Source organism: Lineus longissimus, chromosome 15, assembly GCF_910592395.1.
Source record: "Lineus longissimus chromosome 15, tnLinLong1.2, whole genome shotgun sequence".
Taxonomy (NCBI): Eukaryota; Metazoa; Nemertea; class Pilidiophora; order Heteronemertea; family Lineidae; genus Lineus; species Lineus longissimus.
The window spans coordinates 9093237-9114248 of record NC_088322.1 but is presented as its reverse complement, the minus strand read 5'-3'; the positions used below and the strand labels follow the sequence as shown (position 1 = coordinate 9114248).

The 21012-nt window shown below is 38.1% G+C and overlaps 1 protein-coding gene across 16 annotated transcripts in view; it reads right to left on the bottom strand.

Moving 5' to 3' along the window:
* The window catches only part of LOC135499874 (dual specificity calcium/calmodulin-dependent 3',5'-cyclic nucleotide phosphodiesterase 1A-like), a 190692-nt gene that overhangs the window by 28587 nt on the left and 141093 nt on the right, over positions 1-21012 (bottom strand). For 15 of the 16 annotated variants that reach the window (XM_064790883.1, XM_064790877.1, XM_064790878.1 and 12 more), the window contains one exon: positions 9768-9881. In XM_064790883.1, coding sequence (XP_064646953.1) covers positions 9768-9881 — 114 coding nt within the window. Of the gene's footprint in view, positions 1-5159; positions 5328-9767; positions 9882-21012 lie in introns of all 16 variants that reach the window. The other variant, XM_064790884.1, reaches the window with a different exon arrangement.

Sequence of the window (21012 nt, the reverse complement as noted above, 5' to 3'; positions counted from 1 at the left end):
ATGTATTCGCTTCTTTGATGTCTACTTGGTGCCCATAGAGTAAAGATAGCTTTCGAAAATGAAGTTCGGCCATTTCGTTATCACATTTCCACAGGCAGCTTGAGTTTACCACTGCTCAAAAGTAACAATGAATGAATGAATGAATGAATGAATGAATAGAAATACTTATATAGGGCGCCTTTCCGTGGTACACCACGCTCAAGGCACCCCCCCCCCCAAATAGTCCTCAAACAAGGTGGTTTTGAGTTGCCTCTTAAATGATGTTTCTGGCAGAGCTCTGACAATAGCCTTATTCAAACAACCTACATGTACTTGGAAGTTATTCATGTCTTCCAATGTACATGCACATACTATTTTGAATGATTTTCATCACTAACTGATTTAAAAGGACATTTTCTTGATGCTTATCGCAGCAACAGCACACGTCTCTGCAAAAACCCATCACTGTAGCACCAGGCTGTACTGTGAGTTGGTTCAGTTAGGGTAACATGTGATGTTGTTGTTATTGTAGCCTGTGGGGTCCAGAAACCATGACAACTTGGTGCAGATACGGAAGTTCTTCTTCAGTGGCGGTTTATCTAAGTGCCATATACACCAATTACTCCAGCACTTGTCAGATATATATTTTTAGAACATTTGGTCTTCATCACGCTTTAAATTTACCCTTGTGACCTTTAGCTTGTTCTGGTCCATTGCCAGTTCTAAAGCAGTCATGCTCGAAGAAAACTTAACTATTCTCTTAGAATTTGCTAATGAAAGTTTAATCAATGAGTGCTAATCTTGCCTCCGTCGTGAGTCAACGGTCAAATGCGAGACTACCACTAAACGAAATTTCGCGCTGCTTTATTTTCGCCATGGCCATGTTTTTATTAAAATTACAAACCAGCCGCGTGTAAACAATATGCACAAATGAATTTGGCCTTTAAGAAACAATTTGTACTACGAGGCACAAACAATTTCCATCGGATATAAGCAAGAATTAACATATCCATCATGGAGGATTAGCACTAGCCTTGGCGGTGGTTTCGACCAATCGTTTTCCTGATCCTCCAGCAAGGGAGATTTTCGGGATTACCCAGAATCCCGGCGGAATATGCTCTGCATATCAGTCGTTGATATTCCAAGTTAACGAGCATATGTTGCCTAGACATGCAGACTTGGAACAAGCATGTTAAAAAGGGGTCTTTTGGGGACGTCTGGATGAACCAGTTCTGCATTGGTGTATCAGCGAACCTAATTTTCAGTGGGATTTGGGACAGGCAGTGAATGAGGCAATGTCAAATCTAATCCTCTTGCGGGCAAAGTCACTCCTTAACCTTTCAAGAGGAACTCTGTTTTGATACCAGAATACAAGCTGAAATGACCCCTTGACAGCAAAATCAATCATGTCTTGCAAGGTTCAAGGTACTGTTGTGAATATGAACTGTTAGCTTTTACCGCGAGACGTAATTTATGTCACCAGCAGTTGTCGTTGTCGTTAAGCCTTACCTCCCCATCTACAGGGATTCATTAGAAGTCTGCAATCCCACATCTTGACCACCAAGACTTTTGCATGGCATAGAGATTTACCCCGGTTAGGGAGCATATAGACCATACGGTTCAAGACGGCAATGCTATTGCCTTGTGATTCAGCCGAAATTGTCTAGCTGTCTGGAAGCAGGACATGGTTTTCTTATTACCGGACGTCAGGACAGGTACATCTTCCCTCAAAGTCAACCTTGCCCCATACTATTTTGAAAATGCCGTCACTTATTAAGTTAACTAATGAATTAATTCCGTCAACTGTCAACAAAATATGGGGTATAAACTTCTTTGTAACCATGATTAATGACCGCACACGAGCGGTTTAATTTCTTCCTTGATATTGATCCTTACAGTTTGCCCAGAAATACGCCACCTGCCTTTAATTAACAAAATTAAAACCAAGAGACATCAAAGGAAAATTAATGTCCCTAGGATAATTACTGCTACGGCAGATGCGGCATTTAGCACTATCGGCTGGGCAACTAATTCCTTGGTCGATTCGTAGGGCTTTTTGCTTTACTGATCCATTTGATGCAATGCTCGCTATAAATTATAAACCAGTACTTAATTGATTTTTATATATTTGGAATCCGTAATTTCCGTGGATTGTGTGAGAAAGGCACGTAGCCTTCTCCGGGAAGGATATCGTTGTTGTTCGGGTGAATAATGGACTGTTTGCTTGTCAGTTCTGAATTTACAAAGTGCAGGTGGCAGACGACATAATTTAGTCCAGCCCGGGAAGACAGCCTGCTCACGCTGAAGCCCACCAAGTTAGCTTCAACCTTGGTGGCCTCGAACCACGTAAAATCATTTACAAATGCTCATGCAGTATGCTCAGAACACCACTTTTTGACACAAGGGGGACAAATGCGCATGAAGAACACGTTTTTAGATGTCTTTGGGGGCAACTGCCGCCTGCATTCCCGCTTAGTACCGTCCTGCCTCCTCTCACAGCCCCGATAGGCCTACTACAATTTCTCCCAACTGCTCTGAGATGGTCAGCTAAGGGAGCCTGCAATGACATCTTACACCCCTTTAAGTTACGAAACCTATAGTGTTAAAACCTCAGCAGGCTAAAACATAGATCTCGAAACCAACTAAAGATGCACTTCAACTCTTACCCATGCATACAAACTATACAGATTGTATGGTAAATATTTCTTTAAAAAACACTTCAAAGATAAAATGCAATTTCAATTCACGCTACTTTAGATAATTATATAAATAAATCCAGACCACTTTGATCTCGAAAGTGTCCTCTATACCAAAGAAATACCGCAGAATTTCCGAATCAGATTTCTGAATCGCGTAAAAGCGTATCAAGCTGAATAAGGTAACTTTACATTGTGATCACTGTTAACCCCCTGGGACATAAATTTTTATATCGATAACTCTTCGGATGACAATAGCACAAGTTATCGGTATTTTGTTGTACCCTCGATGAGTATATGTGTGACTGTGCGTAGGCATAGTTTTCAACAATATCATATATTTTTAGAAATTGTTCAATAATAACAGACAAACATGAAGAATGCTATGACACGTTTTGATAATATGAACAATGTCCTTCATTTTATTTGTGTTTCTGTAGTTGTGAATCGTAAAACTGACTTGTAGTTCCGAGCTGATGTTTACGGGAGGTAGGAAATTTAGAAACACTGATTTTTTCACAGATGACTGCCATAACAGGGCATACCATATGATGTTGTAATGACGTAATGCCAAGTAGATGATACAGGGTTGTGACAGAGGCCAGAGCAATAACTTACAAATATGCCTCTAAAATGGTTATTTTTGGCCCGGCATCGAAAATTCTATGCCGAGTTATTATCATAAATGCATATATCTTTCTATGAGAGAATTCTCCAAAAATTGGAAAAAAGATCATCCCACATAATAGTAAGCTCCAGGTGTAACTCCAATAAATTTGCACCCCTAGATTGAAAGGCTTTGTGCTAATTGTTAATTTGAAAGGTCGTATTCTCAACTGGTTTTTCATATTTCATAGATTATTGATTCTGCTATCTAAGCATGCTTAATCTTTAAAATAATCCAGGTTATCTGTGAGCTGAACGTCCACCTTACTCCCTGGGCCTAAACAGTGATTTTGCAGCCTAGAATTTTCGATAACATTTCGTTAACAATTTTTATACTTAGGTTTCGAGTATGTAATAATATTAGCACTGTAATTTAGAGTAATGTCGTCCCCTCCTGTGCTAAAGATAGTTTGTTGATTAACATTAGGTCATAAACTGGGGGTCTACCGCCAGCTATTGTCAGAGTATATAATTGTTGTGGCCTTGTCTGCGCGGTGACGTCATAAGTCAGATTATAATGTGCTATCCCCCCCCCCCCTACCTCCCCATTAGCAAGAATCAGTTCACAACTTTTTCAAATGCCATTGATTTTCAAAATTCAGTTTAACAAAGTATTACATATTTGTGTGAAACATGTACATGTAGGTGCATCTTAACCTTGATAGTAATTAACATAAGGTGAACAAAAAATAATTACTGTTGAAAATAAACGGACAAAACTGAGGTGTGCTGACGGTCAGCGACATAAAAGACAGGGTCACTTGGGAGACCAGGTCTGAAAAATTACAACAAAATTAGCGATGAATTGATGTTAGTGACTGAAGGGATAGAGACAGGTTGATGAAACATAATGAAAGTATTAGGTATAATGATTTCGAATTTCTTTGTAAAAGTTGGTAAATTTCTAATTCTTTTGGCAAAGTTTGATTCTTTGCTATTATATCATCATCAAGAAGTTATAAAGACAAGTCTTGATTCTTGGTATCAAGTAACTTAAAAAAATATTTTGCAAATTTGAAAAAATCCGGAACAACTGGACTTATATAGGAAAAACTCATCCGTTTATCATTCATAGTTTTGCTATACCGAGAAAGACCTTTCGCAGTAGGAATGACACCTTCCAGCTTTTGCAAGGTTAAAAGATATTATAATTTTGCATTAAAAAATTAAAAAATTAAAAAAGGTATAGTTCACGGAAATATCGAAATCACCATTTATTATTAACGGGTAACACAGTCACATGTAATTTGTATTGGAAACAACACATTCTCTAACCCGCTGAAACAAATCAAGTTAAATCCCTCTGCGCAAAATTTAAATATCCAAATTAGGTAAACAATGTGGACAAAAGTGAAATGAACCAATCAAATGTTGGGTAACACAGGCGACTACAACCAATCAACCAATTGGAATTGCTACACAATCTCATTGGTTGAGAGCCTCCTGTTGCATGCTGGGAGTGAATTACAGACACACTAAATCTGATGTGCAAAGTTGCAAGTACTAGTTTGCACTCAGTTAGAATATCTTCTTGTTAAAGTACATGTAAATTAGTCTCCCGGCACCTATTTGATACTTTCCATGGCAGATTCGGGGCATGGCTATGGAAACAAAATGGCACAAGGCCACTAGCTCACAATGATCAAACATTTTAGGACTTTCTATTTGGGGGCATAATGTCTCTTTCACATCAGAATGTCTCGTAATTCACAGCAAGCAAAAGATGACTCCAACCACGAGATCATAACCTAAACTGAAGAACTGAGGTGTCGACATGGGGGTGAACTATAATGCCAAGCAATATAAACTCTTCGAAACCTTCTCCGTGTCGTGGGGTGATTCTTTGGCGTGACGATACGTAACGTCACACGGGAAAGACCGATAGGTTTGTTGTCGTCAACCCCGTCCCCAGGGTTGACCGGTGATTCTTCCTCTTTCGACGACTCGTCAAAAGCGCTGTCAGTTAGGCTAACATGCGGACCCTCTCTGGATAGACAACAAGCATTGTAAGACATAGCATTACCCATCGGACTGAAGGGAGGGGGCTTCATTTCCCCCCCAAAAATAAATCATCCCTACATATACATGTAGCTTTTCATTGTGGTAAAGATATAACGTGTAGTGGTTATTTAGCCGGTTGAAGGACGCCTGAAATACACGCACCAAAACCGGCTTAATAGCGTCTTCACAGTATTTTACCATCATCATTTAACCATGGTAAACGCAATTTACAAATTTTACCACAGTCGACTCTAATTCTTATTGTTCTTATGAATAATGCGAGGGTAAAATGCAGTGTTTACCATGGTAAACTGAGAATTGCCATGGTTAAAATGGTTACAATGAAATAATCTCATAGGGGTTTGCTACATGTACTGCATGTTTGGGGCAAATTCAAATACTTTCTTTAATATGATCTTTTTTAACCCTCAGTCCACGATGGGATGGCATGCACCAGTGGGCTCTAAGAACAATAGAGGTTGACCTTTGACCTAAAGACGGTCGTATGTGATTGGTCTACAAGTAAAGGTGCAATAGAACAGTCAGTGCTGGGTGAGATGCATGCTGGGAAAACACATTTATTCAAATACATTTTGCTCTCGAACATTAATCAACCCCAAGGAAAATATATCATAGTCTAAATGGTATCTTCCAGCATGATAGAGCATGAGTATGAGAAAAGCCAGGGTATAGTCATGATAGAAATATTGAGGGGCACACGCTACAAAATTAAGGATTTTCAGCCTTTGAAAACCTTTAACATGGTTTTTCACCAACACAAACTGGATGCATCTATAGGGGTTTTTCGGCTTAGTTAAAAGAGTGAGTGGTTTTTCAGGATCTCAAGGGGTTTCGCATTTAACCAACAAAAAAACCCACTAGGGGGTGCATATTTCTGTTGGCCAAAAAATTTTAAAGCTTTTTTCAAAAGCTCAAAAACTTTAATTTCTAGAACTGTGTGTTTAAACTTCATTTTCAATACCAGTGTGGCTATTCAATTCCGTAAAGCCCCAACATAGTCAATACATTCCAAGTATACACTTAACCTAATCTTAGTGCTGCGTTATCTTTGTACCTGTATTCAAGCCAAAGCAATTCTTTATGACACAAAATCAACCCAGCAAAGTCTTTATACTATCACACCCTCACCCGCACACTAGGAATCAACAAAAATGACAATTTTTAGATAGAAGTTGAAAGATGAGGCGAGAAAATGTGTAAAAGCTAGATCTAGATCATTCAAAGTTTTTAACCCGGAATTCATAATCAAATCAACGAAATAGTAAAAAAGCACATTCTGCATTAAACAGAGCACTCTGAACGGACGGACAGGCATTCTTCGTAACAGACGGAGAGTGCAACGCAGGGTGGCAATCACTCGTGCAGCGTGCAGAGTTGAGATGATTCGTGCCAGCCAATCACAAGCCAGTTCATTCTTGCTGACATGCTCTGACAACTACAGCGCCATCTATACTCAGTGTTGCAATCATAAGTACTGTAAACGGAGATGTGCAAGTGCGGAAGTGTCAAAACCACATTTTAAGCAACCGAAAAATCCACAATTACTGCCAATTTTCACTAAAGTCTAAAGCTCTGCATAAGAATTTGCAACAATTTGCAACAATTTGCCTAAGAATTTGCCAATATCATCAATTGTACCACCTCAGTCCCTTATCAAGATTTGCCTAAGAATTACCCGATGTTTTCATATTTACCGCTTCGGACCCTCATCATGTCATATTCTGCAATCCAGACTCTAAGAAATTAAGCTTTTGAAAAGGTTTTTCGGCCTACACAAATATGCACCCCGTACGGTTTTTCGATGAAATGAAAAAAACTCCTTTTAATTTTAAGCATATTGTCCATTTAGCTGATAACAGCCTATTCCAACTCTGATTCCAAACGAAAGACCAGCATTTCACCCTTTGGCAAAAGCACCTAATTTCTAACTCCGTGATTATGTAAATAAGGACTGTTTAAACTCTAGCTACCATGAGTTGTGTCGCAAGAGTACTTTATGCAGTTGAACATCGCCGTCAAGTATTTCTGATTAACCAACACTGTATAGATATGACGCGAACCACAAACATAAGATGCATTTGTGCTCATAGAAGAAACTGTAAAAGAGTGTTGAACCATTTTGGAAAATTTTACACCGCTTTTTGAAATGTGTCTGAGATTATAAAATATCTTCTCATGATATCACAGTCAAGGTGCGACGTTACAATTAAAGTCCGAGTACAATTATAGCCTTCATTAGCATAACACCTGGAGGAGAACTTCTTTCTTCTTTATGTCATATGATGACTCAAAAGTTCAAGATGGTCAAAATTAATCCTTTGTAATCATGGGGTGAGGATGGAAATCTTCTATGTAATCATCTCGATACAAAAGATGTTACTTCTGACACTTCCATACCTCAGTCTATCCAATGCTCAGATCGGATTTGACATTGCCTTAGAAAGCCATCAATCCACCGAAAATGCAACAGGGTTTTGTCGGTATCGCCCCCGAACAAAAGGAACATATCACTTTCCTGGTAAGCCCATTAGGGAGGCTGCGTTGCTATGACAGTGGTCGGGGTCGTTGACCAAGTCAGAGAGTCATATTCCTTTCACCTTGGCCGTATCTAAAGATGCTGCTAGCATCTCCGATGAGATAAAAACGTACACAGATCTTTTGGAGTAAATGAAGTTAGACAAAGACCTGCCTAGATGAGTCACACACCAACTGTTGGGTTCGAACCAGGGATCTCTTGGCAGCCGAGAGTCTCAGTCACTAGACCACAGTGGCTTCATAGAGGTGAGGTTAATAATCAAGTGCAAGAATCCCGAGTAGAGAGGTCGTGGGTTCGAATCTCTTTCGAGGTATATTGTTCTTTTGATCCAAGATAAGAAATGTCATGTCTGTGCTATAGCAATCTGTACAAAGAGGTCGTTCACGAGAATGTCTGACGATCACTTTTGACTCCCCAAAAGACTTACTTGGTTATTTTGGTGCTACATACAACCGGAAATCTAAATAACGTTACTAGGAAAGTGAACCGATGATATTAGAGAAGATAATTTTATCACGAGAAAGACTTTTCAAAAAGTGGTAACATTTTCCAAAATTGTCTGAGACGAACTAAATATCATACAAAGTGAATTGATTAAAGTTCATGAAAGCAGAGTTCTCCGTGTACATTTTTAGAGGTCTGGAGTGGGTTGAACATTTACCACCAACGCGACCCAAAATAATATCAGCCGCCGGGCAAAAAGAAGAAGTAGTATGTTCCAACCCTAACAGCCATTGTTACAACACTACGCATATTTGTTTTTGTGGCAGCTGGTATATTTTGTAGTTTGTGGTCTCGCCACACTTTAAAAATGTGACAAGGAGAACACTGGATAGGCCAGAAAGTGGAAGACGATAAGAGTGCGATATTAACACGTCTCACTATGTGATCAAACCTTTGTCCACAATTGTCCTAAAAAACTTCTCGATTTTTTTGGAATTCAAAAAAATAATTTTACATTTTCATTTAAAAAAATGAATTCGACTCTTCTAGGTAAAATTCAAACTGGCCATAAAGTGTGAATGTTCAGAACATTTATCTCACCGTATACTTTAAAAGCTGAAATTCAACACTGCATTGGGCTCTTAGGTTTTCTCCCAAAATGATTAGCAAAATACGAGATTTGAGACGACCATGCTCTCATACAGTTCTAGAAGAAAATCAGGTTCTGTACCAAGAAAAATCAGGTTATTTCTGAGCAATTCAGGTTCCTGTCAGCGAAAATCAAGTTCCATTCAGATAAATGTTTCACTGGAGAAAACGAGGTTCCTGTTTTGAGAAACTTAGATTCCGTTCTGAGGAAATCAATGATTGGTCTTCATCTTCCACCGTCTTTGTAGTGAAGAGTGTGAAGAGGGCATGCTTAAGCTGGTTGAACAGGCAAACAATACACCAAAAGAAGTGAAATTTAGAAAACGATCAACTCACTTTAAAATTTCAGAGAATATGGGACAGTTTGAACTTTACCGGACGTTTGTCGAAGAACAGAGCAAGGACCGACCATTCTGACCGCGGGTGGTACTATTGTCTTTTTGTTCCCCTATCACGATCAGCAGACCAATAATCTCAGGTGTTTTCGGTAAAGTTTATGGAGATTTCAATAATGCAGACAAAACAAGAATATGTTTGTATGTACAAAATCCCTCAAATTTCCTAAAATCTCTAAGATTTGTTTTCTCCAAAACTTTTGTTACATGTTCATTAGTAGTGTAGTTGATAACTTTCATAAACACAGAAAAAAATCGAAAAGGTTTTCCCCTCTAAAACCAATGTTAACCCTTCAAAATCAAAATGGTCTGCCCGATACATTCAAAAAGCACTGAAAGAGAGGGACATGTAAATTAGAAGGTCACATGACCCATACGTACCTTGTTTCGTCGATATATACCGTTTCTAACACTGAGGCGGCGTATTCCAAGTTTTTAATTAAATCCTCTTTTGAAATATCATCTTTCTGTAACCGTTTGAGGATACATCGCAATCTGAAGAGATACAATGGGAGTTTTGATGAGTTTTGTGAAATATGAAATTTAGATATGCTGAGTAGTCATTCCCTCGGTATCGAGGCTTCCAAGAGATGTTTGAAAATAAATCTGAATCTGAAAATGCAAGTGCAAATTCAATAAGTTGATAGTGGACTTATCACCAGAGGACTAAATGCCAAACGCTCAGCTGCATCAACGTTTGTTGACGTCAAAGGTTCTTGATCTAGACAGACGTATCTTTCTTGACAATGTATCTGAAAAAGATATGACATGATGCTGTATCAGATTTAGTGAGTTCTTTATACTAATGAGTTTTCCAGGGATGGAACACTTATACACATCCTGGCTAGGCACATAGCATTTTCTGTGAACGTTTGAGGATAAATTGAAAAGATGAAGTTTGTTTTCGGCTTTAGGTGCAAGCAACTGGTGAAATGAGACGAGACACAAATAATTCTTACACAAAATTTTGGTGTAATTCGGGGTCTGAATATCATATCAATTTGATGTGTTCATTGACATGTGTTTATTTATCACGGGCTTATTCATTTCTTATCCATCAATACATTTGGATGCAGCATGTATTTATTGATATCCACTGACTGATTTATTTGCTTTTGCTAACAGACCCTGAGCAAAAGATGTAATCTTTGAAAAAAGACGGGTAAACCTGGACCCAAAGCATCATAGCTTGTACATTTAGGCCATTAGTTTATTCTTTTCACATTTCTGGATCTGCAACTATGTACTCGCATGTGATGGGCATTTCAAAAGTTAAGGAGGTCATTTCAGTATATGAAATTACACTTTTTTAAAGCGTTGTCTCTTTTTGAAACTAGAACTATTTCCTCCATGTGCAGAGTAGACAAATACCAAATGCTTCACATTTTACTCTTGGTTTAAACGATAGCCAAGTCAGTTTACAGATGATTCAGTAACATTTAAAGCTTTTTATTTTCAATAGTATATATCGCACATTTACAACTTCACCAATTAAAACAAAATCAGAAACTAAAATTCGATATTTTGAAATTCAAGCTCAAAGGAAGTGAAGCCCACACTCGTACTACATCAATCGAAACGAAATGGGATGCATCAATTTTCATCGATTTCAAGTTGCTAATTTAAACTGAATCTGATTTCATCAATATTTATCAAAGCATCGCCTCGAGAAGTGAGCTCTTTAAATGTCACGTTTCTGTGTATTGATGACTTTTCCAGGGGCCTTTCTGTATCACTTTGTAAATCCCCCTAGCAACGAGATCAAATACGCCTTTTAGAACTGACGAAAATTTGGTCATATTTGTAGAAAGGATTGTAGGTCACTGAAATGAATTGTTAGACGTCATGTTAATTGCAACATACTGTTTTTGACATTCGTCATTGAATTATGTAAATAGTCGTTATCAAATACAACGTTAAATTTATCGTTGCTAGAAATCTACATTCTTAAGTCTAATTCTGGCCATTATGGGCTGAGGGGTAAATAATTGACATGTGACATAGAACTAGAGGCACGGGGGTCAGGGCAACTCTGCTGCAGTGAAAGAAAACGTTTAATTGTATAAGTGCCGTTCCCATATCATAAACATGAAGCTTGTGGAGGCAATACGGATGCCCACTCCTTCCGAGGGAAAACCGAAGATTTATGTTGATCGGGGTCAAAATATAGAGGCACCGGACAAATGCTCACATAACCAAACACAAACACCAAGGGGGACAAGGAAGTCGAATATATTCTCACTCCTGTAGTTTTCTTACCTCTCACCAGCAGGGGCTGCTTTCTCCTTTATACTTTCCTTGATCGTTTGAATCGAATTGGCGCCATCACGGCGGTCTCGGCGTATATGCATCCTTTTGGCATGATTTTTCATCACTGGGGCATTTTTCTCAGTCATTGGGCGTCCTCCGTGTGAAACTCATAGAAAGACAATCCGACTTCATTCAAAAGTGTGCACCCATTCGTCAAACTTTGATACAAAAACCTAAACAATTCCTATGTTGTCTAAAAGGTGCCAATTTTCAATAGCACTCTTGATAGACCCTCTGGTGTGGTGTCCGAATTTCAACTCGGTGGTTGACTCACCAATGATAGTTGATTCTCCCTATGTGATATATGATTAAAGCTTCCTTGTCAAAATCATAATCCTTTTCCTTTATATTCTTCGATATTTGCTGTTTCCTATAAAAATGCTCCCAGCGCAGTGATTCACTTGTTGCAAAAAATGCTAAGCATCATTAAAAACTTCATCAGTTAGATAAAAACGTATCCAATTAGTCTGTGATAATTCCTAATTATTTGATGTTTCCTACTACACTGATCTCCGTCAATGATAATCCCTAAGAAATTAAGACTCCCTCAGTCACTTCGGAGATTAATCGCTGCTCCTATGCATAAGAAACAAATAACACTCCGTACGCATAAATTACCATCGTTAACACAGTTTTATGTCCGATATATACAAATACGTCCTTGGCAATATCTCCGTCGTATCCATAAATATATTCCTGGGATTATGCGACGCTATTTTTAATACTCGAAGCAAGCATGGATAAGTTGTTGCCAAAGTGATCTTAGACCTCAATTAGTCATGAACAAAACAGCAGTAAATGTCGTACAGTACATGGAGATGCAGCAGTAAAGGAGATGATTATGCAGTATTAGTATACGAGTTCAATTGTGGTAATTTGCATAGTTAAATTATGACTCATGATTCAGGCAACGACAAGCGTAACAATTTCCCGCACGTAACAAGAACCGTGAGAATCATTTGATATATTGTGTACGCGTCGTCACATTTCATAGATTATCTATCTCAGTTTATTACACGATCCCGTGAAAATGTAAGTCAATAGTGTCAATATGTCGCATTGTCTCCGAAAGAACGAGTAAGGAATCGGTACCTGATCCTGAATACTATCCGCCTGAGGAATAATAAAGGAGATGAATTCGAGAATTGTGCATGTTTTGGTTTTATATTACGCATTTCTACATCCAACCTCACACCCAGTGTCGTTTTTACCATACATCATACGTGTAATGACATATGGGATGAACACCTTGGAACAAGGTTGATATGATACACAAAAGACGTAACTGGTAGAAAATGTGTAACACGATGTCGCAGATGTCATGAGATGATGTAATTTCAGAACCTACGAATGTGTTTATGATCGTTTTCAACCGTCGTTCGGAGCTACTCCAACATGCAAGATGAGATTTTATCAAACGGGAATTCGACACCCATAGACAAAGCTGGAAACAAACATTGCAGAAGGCTATTTTGAATTTGGCATTATATTGATTTAGAGACATAAAAGATAGGGAATGAATTGAATGTTTCTTGCAAACCAATTGAAGAAGCACCAGTGGGCATCGAGGGGGGGGGGGGGAGGGAAATGACAGGAATTTCAAATATTGTTCTGAACCCACATCAAGGAAGAAGAGATCATCATTCACAGGTTGACTAGTTGACTTTGTTATCGGCAAAGATTTCCATTTTATTTCCTGTTGACGGTGTAACTATCACTTACAGGAGTCGTTAGTCTTAATGACCCTTATAAAACGGACCCCTTAACCACGTTTATGGGGTAACGGCTTCCGTAGCTTTTGTCGCCGGTGATATATTGCTAGGATTAGTCAAATGCTGGTCATATATCGAATAAGTATCATTCGAATTCGGTTGTACCGTGGCAGAGATTTGTTATATCATGCGATTAGTCCATGGGCTATTATCAGAGTTGTTGTTATTATGACATTAGTTAACGAGTGGTGGTGTAGTAAAAAGGTGAAGGGTGGTAACTAGAAGGTCACAATTTCAATCCATCATGAATCAGACCACATATTTTCACCTTTTATCTGCGGAAAACAATAAAATGCATCAAGTGAAAGTTCGTGGAATTGTTCCATAGAATACATTAATGTGACAGGCTTCTATCAAAAGAGAGTTCAAGTTTCAGCTGATTTACTTGCATAATTTGCACTACGATAACGTGTATTTCTATTTACCTGATCCACATGAAATTACGATGAATATAAACGAATTATAGGCCTTAAAGGGTGAAAAGCAACTCGGCGTACTATAACTTTCGTAACATGCACTTTATGTCAAGTACACTGATAAAAGATACAAGAAGAAAAACGACTCACTTTGAAACAGGGTCTTGAAAAGATAAAGTTGAAGTCTGATTATGGGACAAAATGTCTCGCTTTGAAACCTAGTCTATAAAAGATAAGTCAAAGTCTGATTATGGGATGAAATCCTTTGCTCTTTTCAAGGCAAGTCAACAGACGCGCGATAGGGATTTTTGTAATATTCTTCTCAGAGCAAGAAAATACGCCAGTTCAAAGTCAGGCGCGTAATTCTGGTTTACATTTGCAATAGACTATTCAGGGGTTTTATTTCTCAAACCATAATCCTCTTGGAGGACGAAAAGGAGTTTCTGTTGACTATTACGTTTAGTTGAAACTGCACACTCTTAACATTCATCTAGCGCATGATTCTTCAGTTGAGTGTCTGAATTATGGTCAAAATATAGTTCTAACATTTTCCGTATACTTTTCAAAGGGCTACGCCGTTTGTGCACATTATATTTACTCAGAGGTAGCACTGGAAAATAGGAATGAACTTTGCCACTGTATACAGTAACCAGACGTGTCAACATGATAACGATTTGTCCGTAAGATATATCTATAACAATGTACACAACCACGGTGACACAACAGCATTGTTCAAATTTATGATCGATGCGTTTTTACACTGTCGATTACATTCAAATTCAATGTAAAATCATTAATTTTGAACGGACGGCATAGGCCTTTAAGTTTGATACTGAATAAATGGGGAATGCATTTAAATCAGAGATGATATCACCATGATCATTGATAATTGATCCAACAACTGAAAATTCGGATCTGATCATTGAATTGACAACCTTGAATAATCCGCGTTACGCCAATCACCGCTCGTGAGAACCAACATTGGTGTTGCCAGTTTTCAGGTTTTTGACAATTTTCAGGAACTCCATGTAAGTTTACACTAGGCCTTTCTGTACAAAGTTGAAGTAAAAACATTTAATAGACTTTATTCATATCAGCCACTGTCACTGTAAACTGTGAAACCAAGTTAATGAATGTTCACATTTGTTCATTTTAAAATGACGGCTGCATAAATTTCACATTTGCTGCGGAGGTTTAACGGTAGATACATTAAAGTTGAAATATTCATTAGTCTAATGTTTGCATTTGCCTCCCAAATTGATCGTTATCAAATTTGCAGTGCACTTTTATTGTGAAAATACTATATCAATATTATCAAAGCCCAGACTAGGTAACTTAACTCAAGAGTCACCCTATACATTTGTATATTGATCGGGATATGTGAGAACTTCTCTCTCCCAAGTTTTCTCCAGTCCTATTGAGTCTTAACATCTCGAGATTCGAACACGCAGATCCCTCGTCAAACTTTCCATATAGCCTCCCTAATGAGTCTCCAAGGTCTAATTATCTTTTCAAGTTAATCAAGAAAGCGATTGGGTATTGAGTTACTATTGAACTGTCTGCCTTTAAGTTCAAGTACTTGAACAAAGCTTCGACCGCTATACAACATTCCCAAAGAGAGGAACAATGTAAGAGAGCTGAAGCGAAAAACTACTAGGATGAAAATCCCATTCAGATGTATATGACGGCCTACTTACATGATTTGTACAAGATTCAGCTGTTACGAGATTTCCGTTGTAATCTTAAACCAAATTATAACAAAGAGTCTTACATGAACCTTGTGACAATATTGTAACTGTGACGTTTGAGAAAATGTATTCAGATCTTAAACCAAAATGTTATAGGAATCGTGGCGAGAAATCGTGAATAATTTAGAAATTTATACTGTGACGTTGGAGAAAATGTATTTAGATCTTAAACCAAATGTTATTGGAATCGTAACGAGAAATCGTGAATAATTTAGAAATTTATACCAGGCACTTGGACTTTAAAACAGTTTGAAAAATTCTCTCCATTCTCTTGCAATGACCTGGGGGAGTGATTAGGCATGTTAAGACAACTTTAATCGAAGTCGAATGAGGGATTACTATGATGTATCCTCGTATGGGAATGTATAATGAGAATGTGTAGGAGTCGGAGTAAAGACGGCCTCCGTATTGTGAATTAGAATGAAGTGGTTTTCATTCCGTTTGAAATTCATCGGTGGACTCTTTAGTTCTTGTGGAAAAATATCGTTTGAACAGAAGATGGAGGTTGATATAAGCCCAATTGGCCCTCTGTAGTAGAAGGCAAATGCTAGTGTTCACAAGTCTTCCAGCATGTGATACTCCTTGGGAAATGAAGTCCTCCGGGGATTGTAAACGAAAGAGCCTTTTTGGGGGTTTAACACTGATATTTAGACCACAATGGATCAGTCTGAACCAAAAGCGGTGCCAACGGATGAACTAAGTCACCGTTTTCCTAGTCCAATGATGAGCACCATGCATAATGCAGAAAAAGGCCAAGCTAAAAACTACAAAAAAGCCTCAGAAATTACCCTTAGATACAACATGTCTCATCCTTTTACAAACAAGATGTATTTCCAGGGCAATGACGCTAAAATAACCGATAAATGGCATAAACAAAATCCTTTTGAGAAGTAAGTAGTCAATTTTTACATCATAACACGTCTCCGTTTTTGCATATCTGAGACACCAGCGCTGCTTCATAAGAAATTGTCACAAGTATCCACTGTACAAAAATGGCAATACAATACTGCCTCTGAGTGCCTCGAGAAAGAACAGAGTACAATGAACCTGACAGTATCTCCAACCCTTCAGTCAGTTCCTTAGATCACAATTACAAAGCACGAACCTAAAACGTGGGAGCCATCGATGATCGGAATACGAAGACGATAACGGCGTAGACGGTAGATGTTGTGATGATAGTGGTGAACGTAAGCTCTGTAGACCCTCCCTGGTCAAACACCTTAACACTTATTCGATGCTTGGCAAAAATGAGGTCCAGATTTCAACACTTTTTCAAAGATGGGGTATCATTTCGTCAGGAACTCATTTTCACCCTGGTTTTAATACCCATGAGTTCATTATTTTGTTACTTCTGTTCTGCTAGTCACTCTTTTTAGGACTAAAGAATAGCTTTACTTCACAATGACAAGGATTTCACTGTTTTTGACATAAGTGGGCACTTGACAATTTTTCACCTCATCATAAATTCAGTCAAAAAAGTGCAATTCCTCGTCTGGAGGGCTAAAACCCTTGGTCAATTCGATTAGGACTCCATCAGTCTCAATCGAAAAGTTTCATAGAGATTGACTTTGATTTGTGCATAGTTGCTATAATATATTATACTAAGGGTGGATACAGGTGTTGTTGCGCCAATTTGTACAAATCGGAAATAGAAAACCACTTTCCATCATCCTGATCTAATTTTATTTTCAACAAAGTTGGAAGCGAAATCATTCTGAAAAAAACAACAACATAACATATCCAAAGCTTTGCTACATGGATTTTCCAGCTGTTACTGTCGATAGAATTACTGATTCGTAGATTCAGGTTAATGTGGCATGAAATTCATTGTCCTCGAATGACCACAGCAGCTGTCGTGAAGAGTAAACGACTGTTTGATAAAAGAGAGGAAACGATAAAACTGATTGGAACTTTTTAAAAATCGATGTTGTTGAAATGGGACCGAGGTTACAAGAGAACATGACACACGGGATCAATTCACAATTTTAATAGATAGGCTGGCTTGCTTAATTCTATGACCCTGACGTCAACAGTGGCGGGAGTGAGAAAACCCAATATTGAATAGTGTAAAAGGTCTACGCCATTCGTTTAAAATTTTGAAATTTGTAATTGAATTTGAAAATTTCTAATTGTTCCAGTAGGTATCAAATATGAATTTCAGCATTGCCGTTGTGTCGACAGATTCACAAATACCATACACACCAAGTTTCAGCAAATTTGTATGCATAATAACTGCACTAAAACACTGTGTAGAACTACATTTTAATTTTCCTGGACCAGCTGAAATTACGAACGGCGTACCCCTTTGATAACATCCCTTGCAAACGTTTCCGAAGCAAAGACAACTTTTCCATCCCATGAATAGGCTACACTGACACAAACAACCAACCTCACCTGAAAGTGCTGATGTAAAATTATCGTGACACTACCGAACCTATACTTAATGTCATAGTTTAATACCAAAATTATGGTCAGCATTGATCGAATAGAGATAATGATATCTCGTGCTTATGACTCCAGAAGACATATAAAAATGTCTCAATCCGACGAATAGACTACAATCATTTGTCTAATGTCAGATTATCGTGTTACTACCGAAACTATAACAAATGTCATAGCTGGATCGGGGATACCAAAATTATGGTCAACATTGAAGATGAAATATCACTTGCCAATGACTCTGGAACTCAAACACTTTCCAATCCTATGAACATGATGGATATATTATAATGACCATGCAGCTATACGAAGATTGAAAATTCCAATGCTTCATTTTTGTGACAAAACAGAAACGACATTTTATACTGAAGTCGTAGTTTGATACCTATATGGACAATATTGAATGGTGACAATAATATCCAATGACCCTGGAACACACACTTCTTAATTAAACTAAAAAGTTCATTATTGTTACACTACTGAAACTACATGCCGAATGTCGTATTTTGATACCTATATCCGTCTTTGAATTTCCATAAATTTCCATTTACAAATCCCAAAGTTGGTTACAAATGTATCCTATTTTGATTAAGTCCTTAAATGATCACCATTAAATCCTACAATACACTCTATCACCACATGTTAGTCGACTCAATACCGCGTCCGCCACATTTCCACGATCTGCTCAGAAACACGATCGGCGAAGAACTGAGCGTTGCCAGGGATCGTGGCGGTAACCATTCGAAGTGATGTACGGTCGCTGTTAAGTAAATGACACGGATTAACCCACTGGGAAGTCGTGCGTCTTGTATCGCGGTAATGGATGGACCATCTTTACGCTTCAGGCCTCTATCTATCAAATGAAATGTCTGGGGCATTGTTCTCACCTGGGTGATAGCAGCTACTGCCGGAGCATTTAGTTGCTCAGATATAATCTATTATCATTCATTATTCTATCAGCCAATACCCACAGACTAACAATCTTGATGCTCATCACATTTAGAATTGTTGCTGTGATAAAAAATCTTATGCGTGGGCACTCGAATGATTTTTTGATTCAGATATCCAAGTGGCAGCATAAGATTGATGAAACTTGCACTATTTTAGAGATGACCCGCTCATTTACAGCTTAGAGACGTGCATTAAGAATTTATCTAAGAAGAGCATACGATTAATGAATGAAAGCTTACCTTTTTAGCATTCTTTCATCAATATGATATACTTTCGAGCTACATCTATCAAGGCATTCATTGGTATATATAAGGGCGTATAGGGGGTGTATAAATTAAACAACCCTTCTTTAATCGAAAACATCTTTGAATGCAACCGGGAAAATCCCCCAGGCGTAAAGATAACATCAAAAGTTTCCCTAAGGGAAAAATACATCCCCTTTCGATATCCTGGCCACCCCCATGGCAAACGTAGGGGGTTAACGAGGAATTCACCTTAAATAATTCACTTTCAATCTTCGTTAGAATCAAAGATCAATTGGTGATGAGTCTCGCCAGAGGCAAAACAACTCTCGCATGAGCGAGGCTATTGTTTAGATGTTTTGCAGGAATCGATGACATTTCGCTAATCGATTGGTCAATTATGAATGATCCGAGATTTTCAAGAATGCAGATTTTTTGTTCTTCGTTGTTGGGAAATATTGATATCATAGTTGAGTGTGTTATGTTACTCATGTCTTCAGTCAAATATTTGAGGCACAAAGTATTACAGAAATTGCTACTTTGGTTTGACAAAGAGGAACGGAAAGCTCAGCTGAAAATAACCTTCGTCTCAAGCTGCACATACTTGCCATATACTGCACACCGCCCAAAATAATGTGAAATTCTCCGTCCATAAAGTGCCACACTAACAACCAATTCAGTCGTTGCGACAGAAACCATGACAACATAACAAGTGAGTGCAATTTAACCAATTAACGGCAACATTTCAACCACTATCGTCTCATTGTTTACAGCGAAGGTCACGACAACAAAAATTGTTTGTCTGCGCGGCACTTTAGACACCAAGGGGATCACATTAAATATGTCAATGCAATGCAATGTTTGAGGGTGATGTAAACGTTTCAAATTTGTTGCTGAATTTGAAAATTTCCAATTTCCTAAATGCGAACTGAAAATGAATTTCAACACTGCTTTCGTGTAGAGAGATGTACAAATACTTTAAGTACCAAGTTTCATCAAATTTGCATGTATGATAACTGCATTATGGCATTGTGTATAACTGCATTTCTAGTCCTTACCCACGATTAAATACGAACAGCGTGCCTCTCTAAGGGTTGATATATCTCCTTTGATTAACCATAATAATACACACTGAATAATGTCTTCAGCCCCCGGACACAATTAAAGAGTCTGGGAAGACGAATTAGTAATCAAAGGAACTTCTGACAGCACGATATAATATATCAGTGCTGTATCATGCATGACAAGGGAATGGATGGGACTGGATTGGGTGACAAGTAATTCAAGGGTTAAAGGTCTGTATACTCCGTTCATTCAAACATTTGAAATTTGAACTTGAATTTGAAAATACCAACTTTGTGTAAATGCATACAGAATACAAATTTTAACAATGCTGTTGCGCAGACTGATATATGAATACTTTAAACGCCAAGTTTCAGCAAATTTGCTAACATAATACGAGATGGCAATGTTTATTTCTGTTTAAATCAGCCACAGGGATGTCAAGAAAATGAAATATACATGAACGGCATACAATGTAGGTCTTTTGCTGTTTGGAAATGAAGTACACGTCCAATACATTGGAAAAAATGTCATAGTCGGATTCAGAGGCACACCCCATATTTCAGAAGAAATCATTGGAATAGAATATGAAATGTTTTGGTTTTGAAAAAAATCTTTGAAATTGGCAAACATTTTGTGTGAGAGGCAAAATCCCGGATCTGCTCCTGAGAGTTCTACCCTGACTG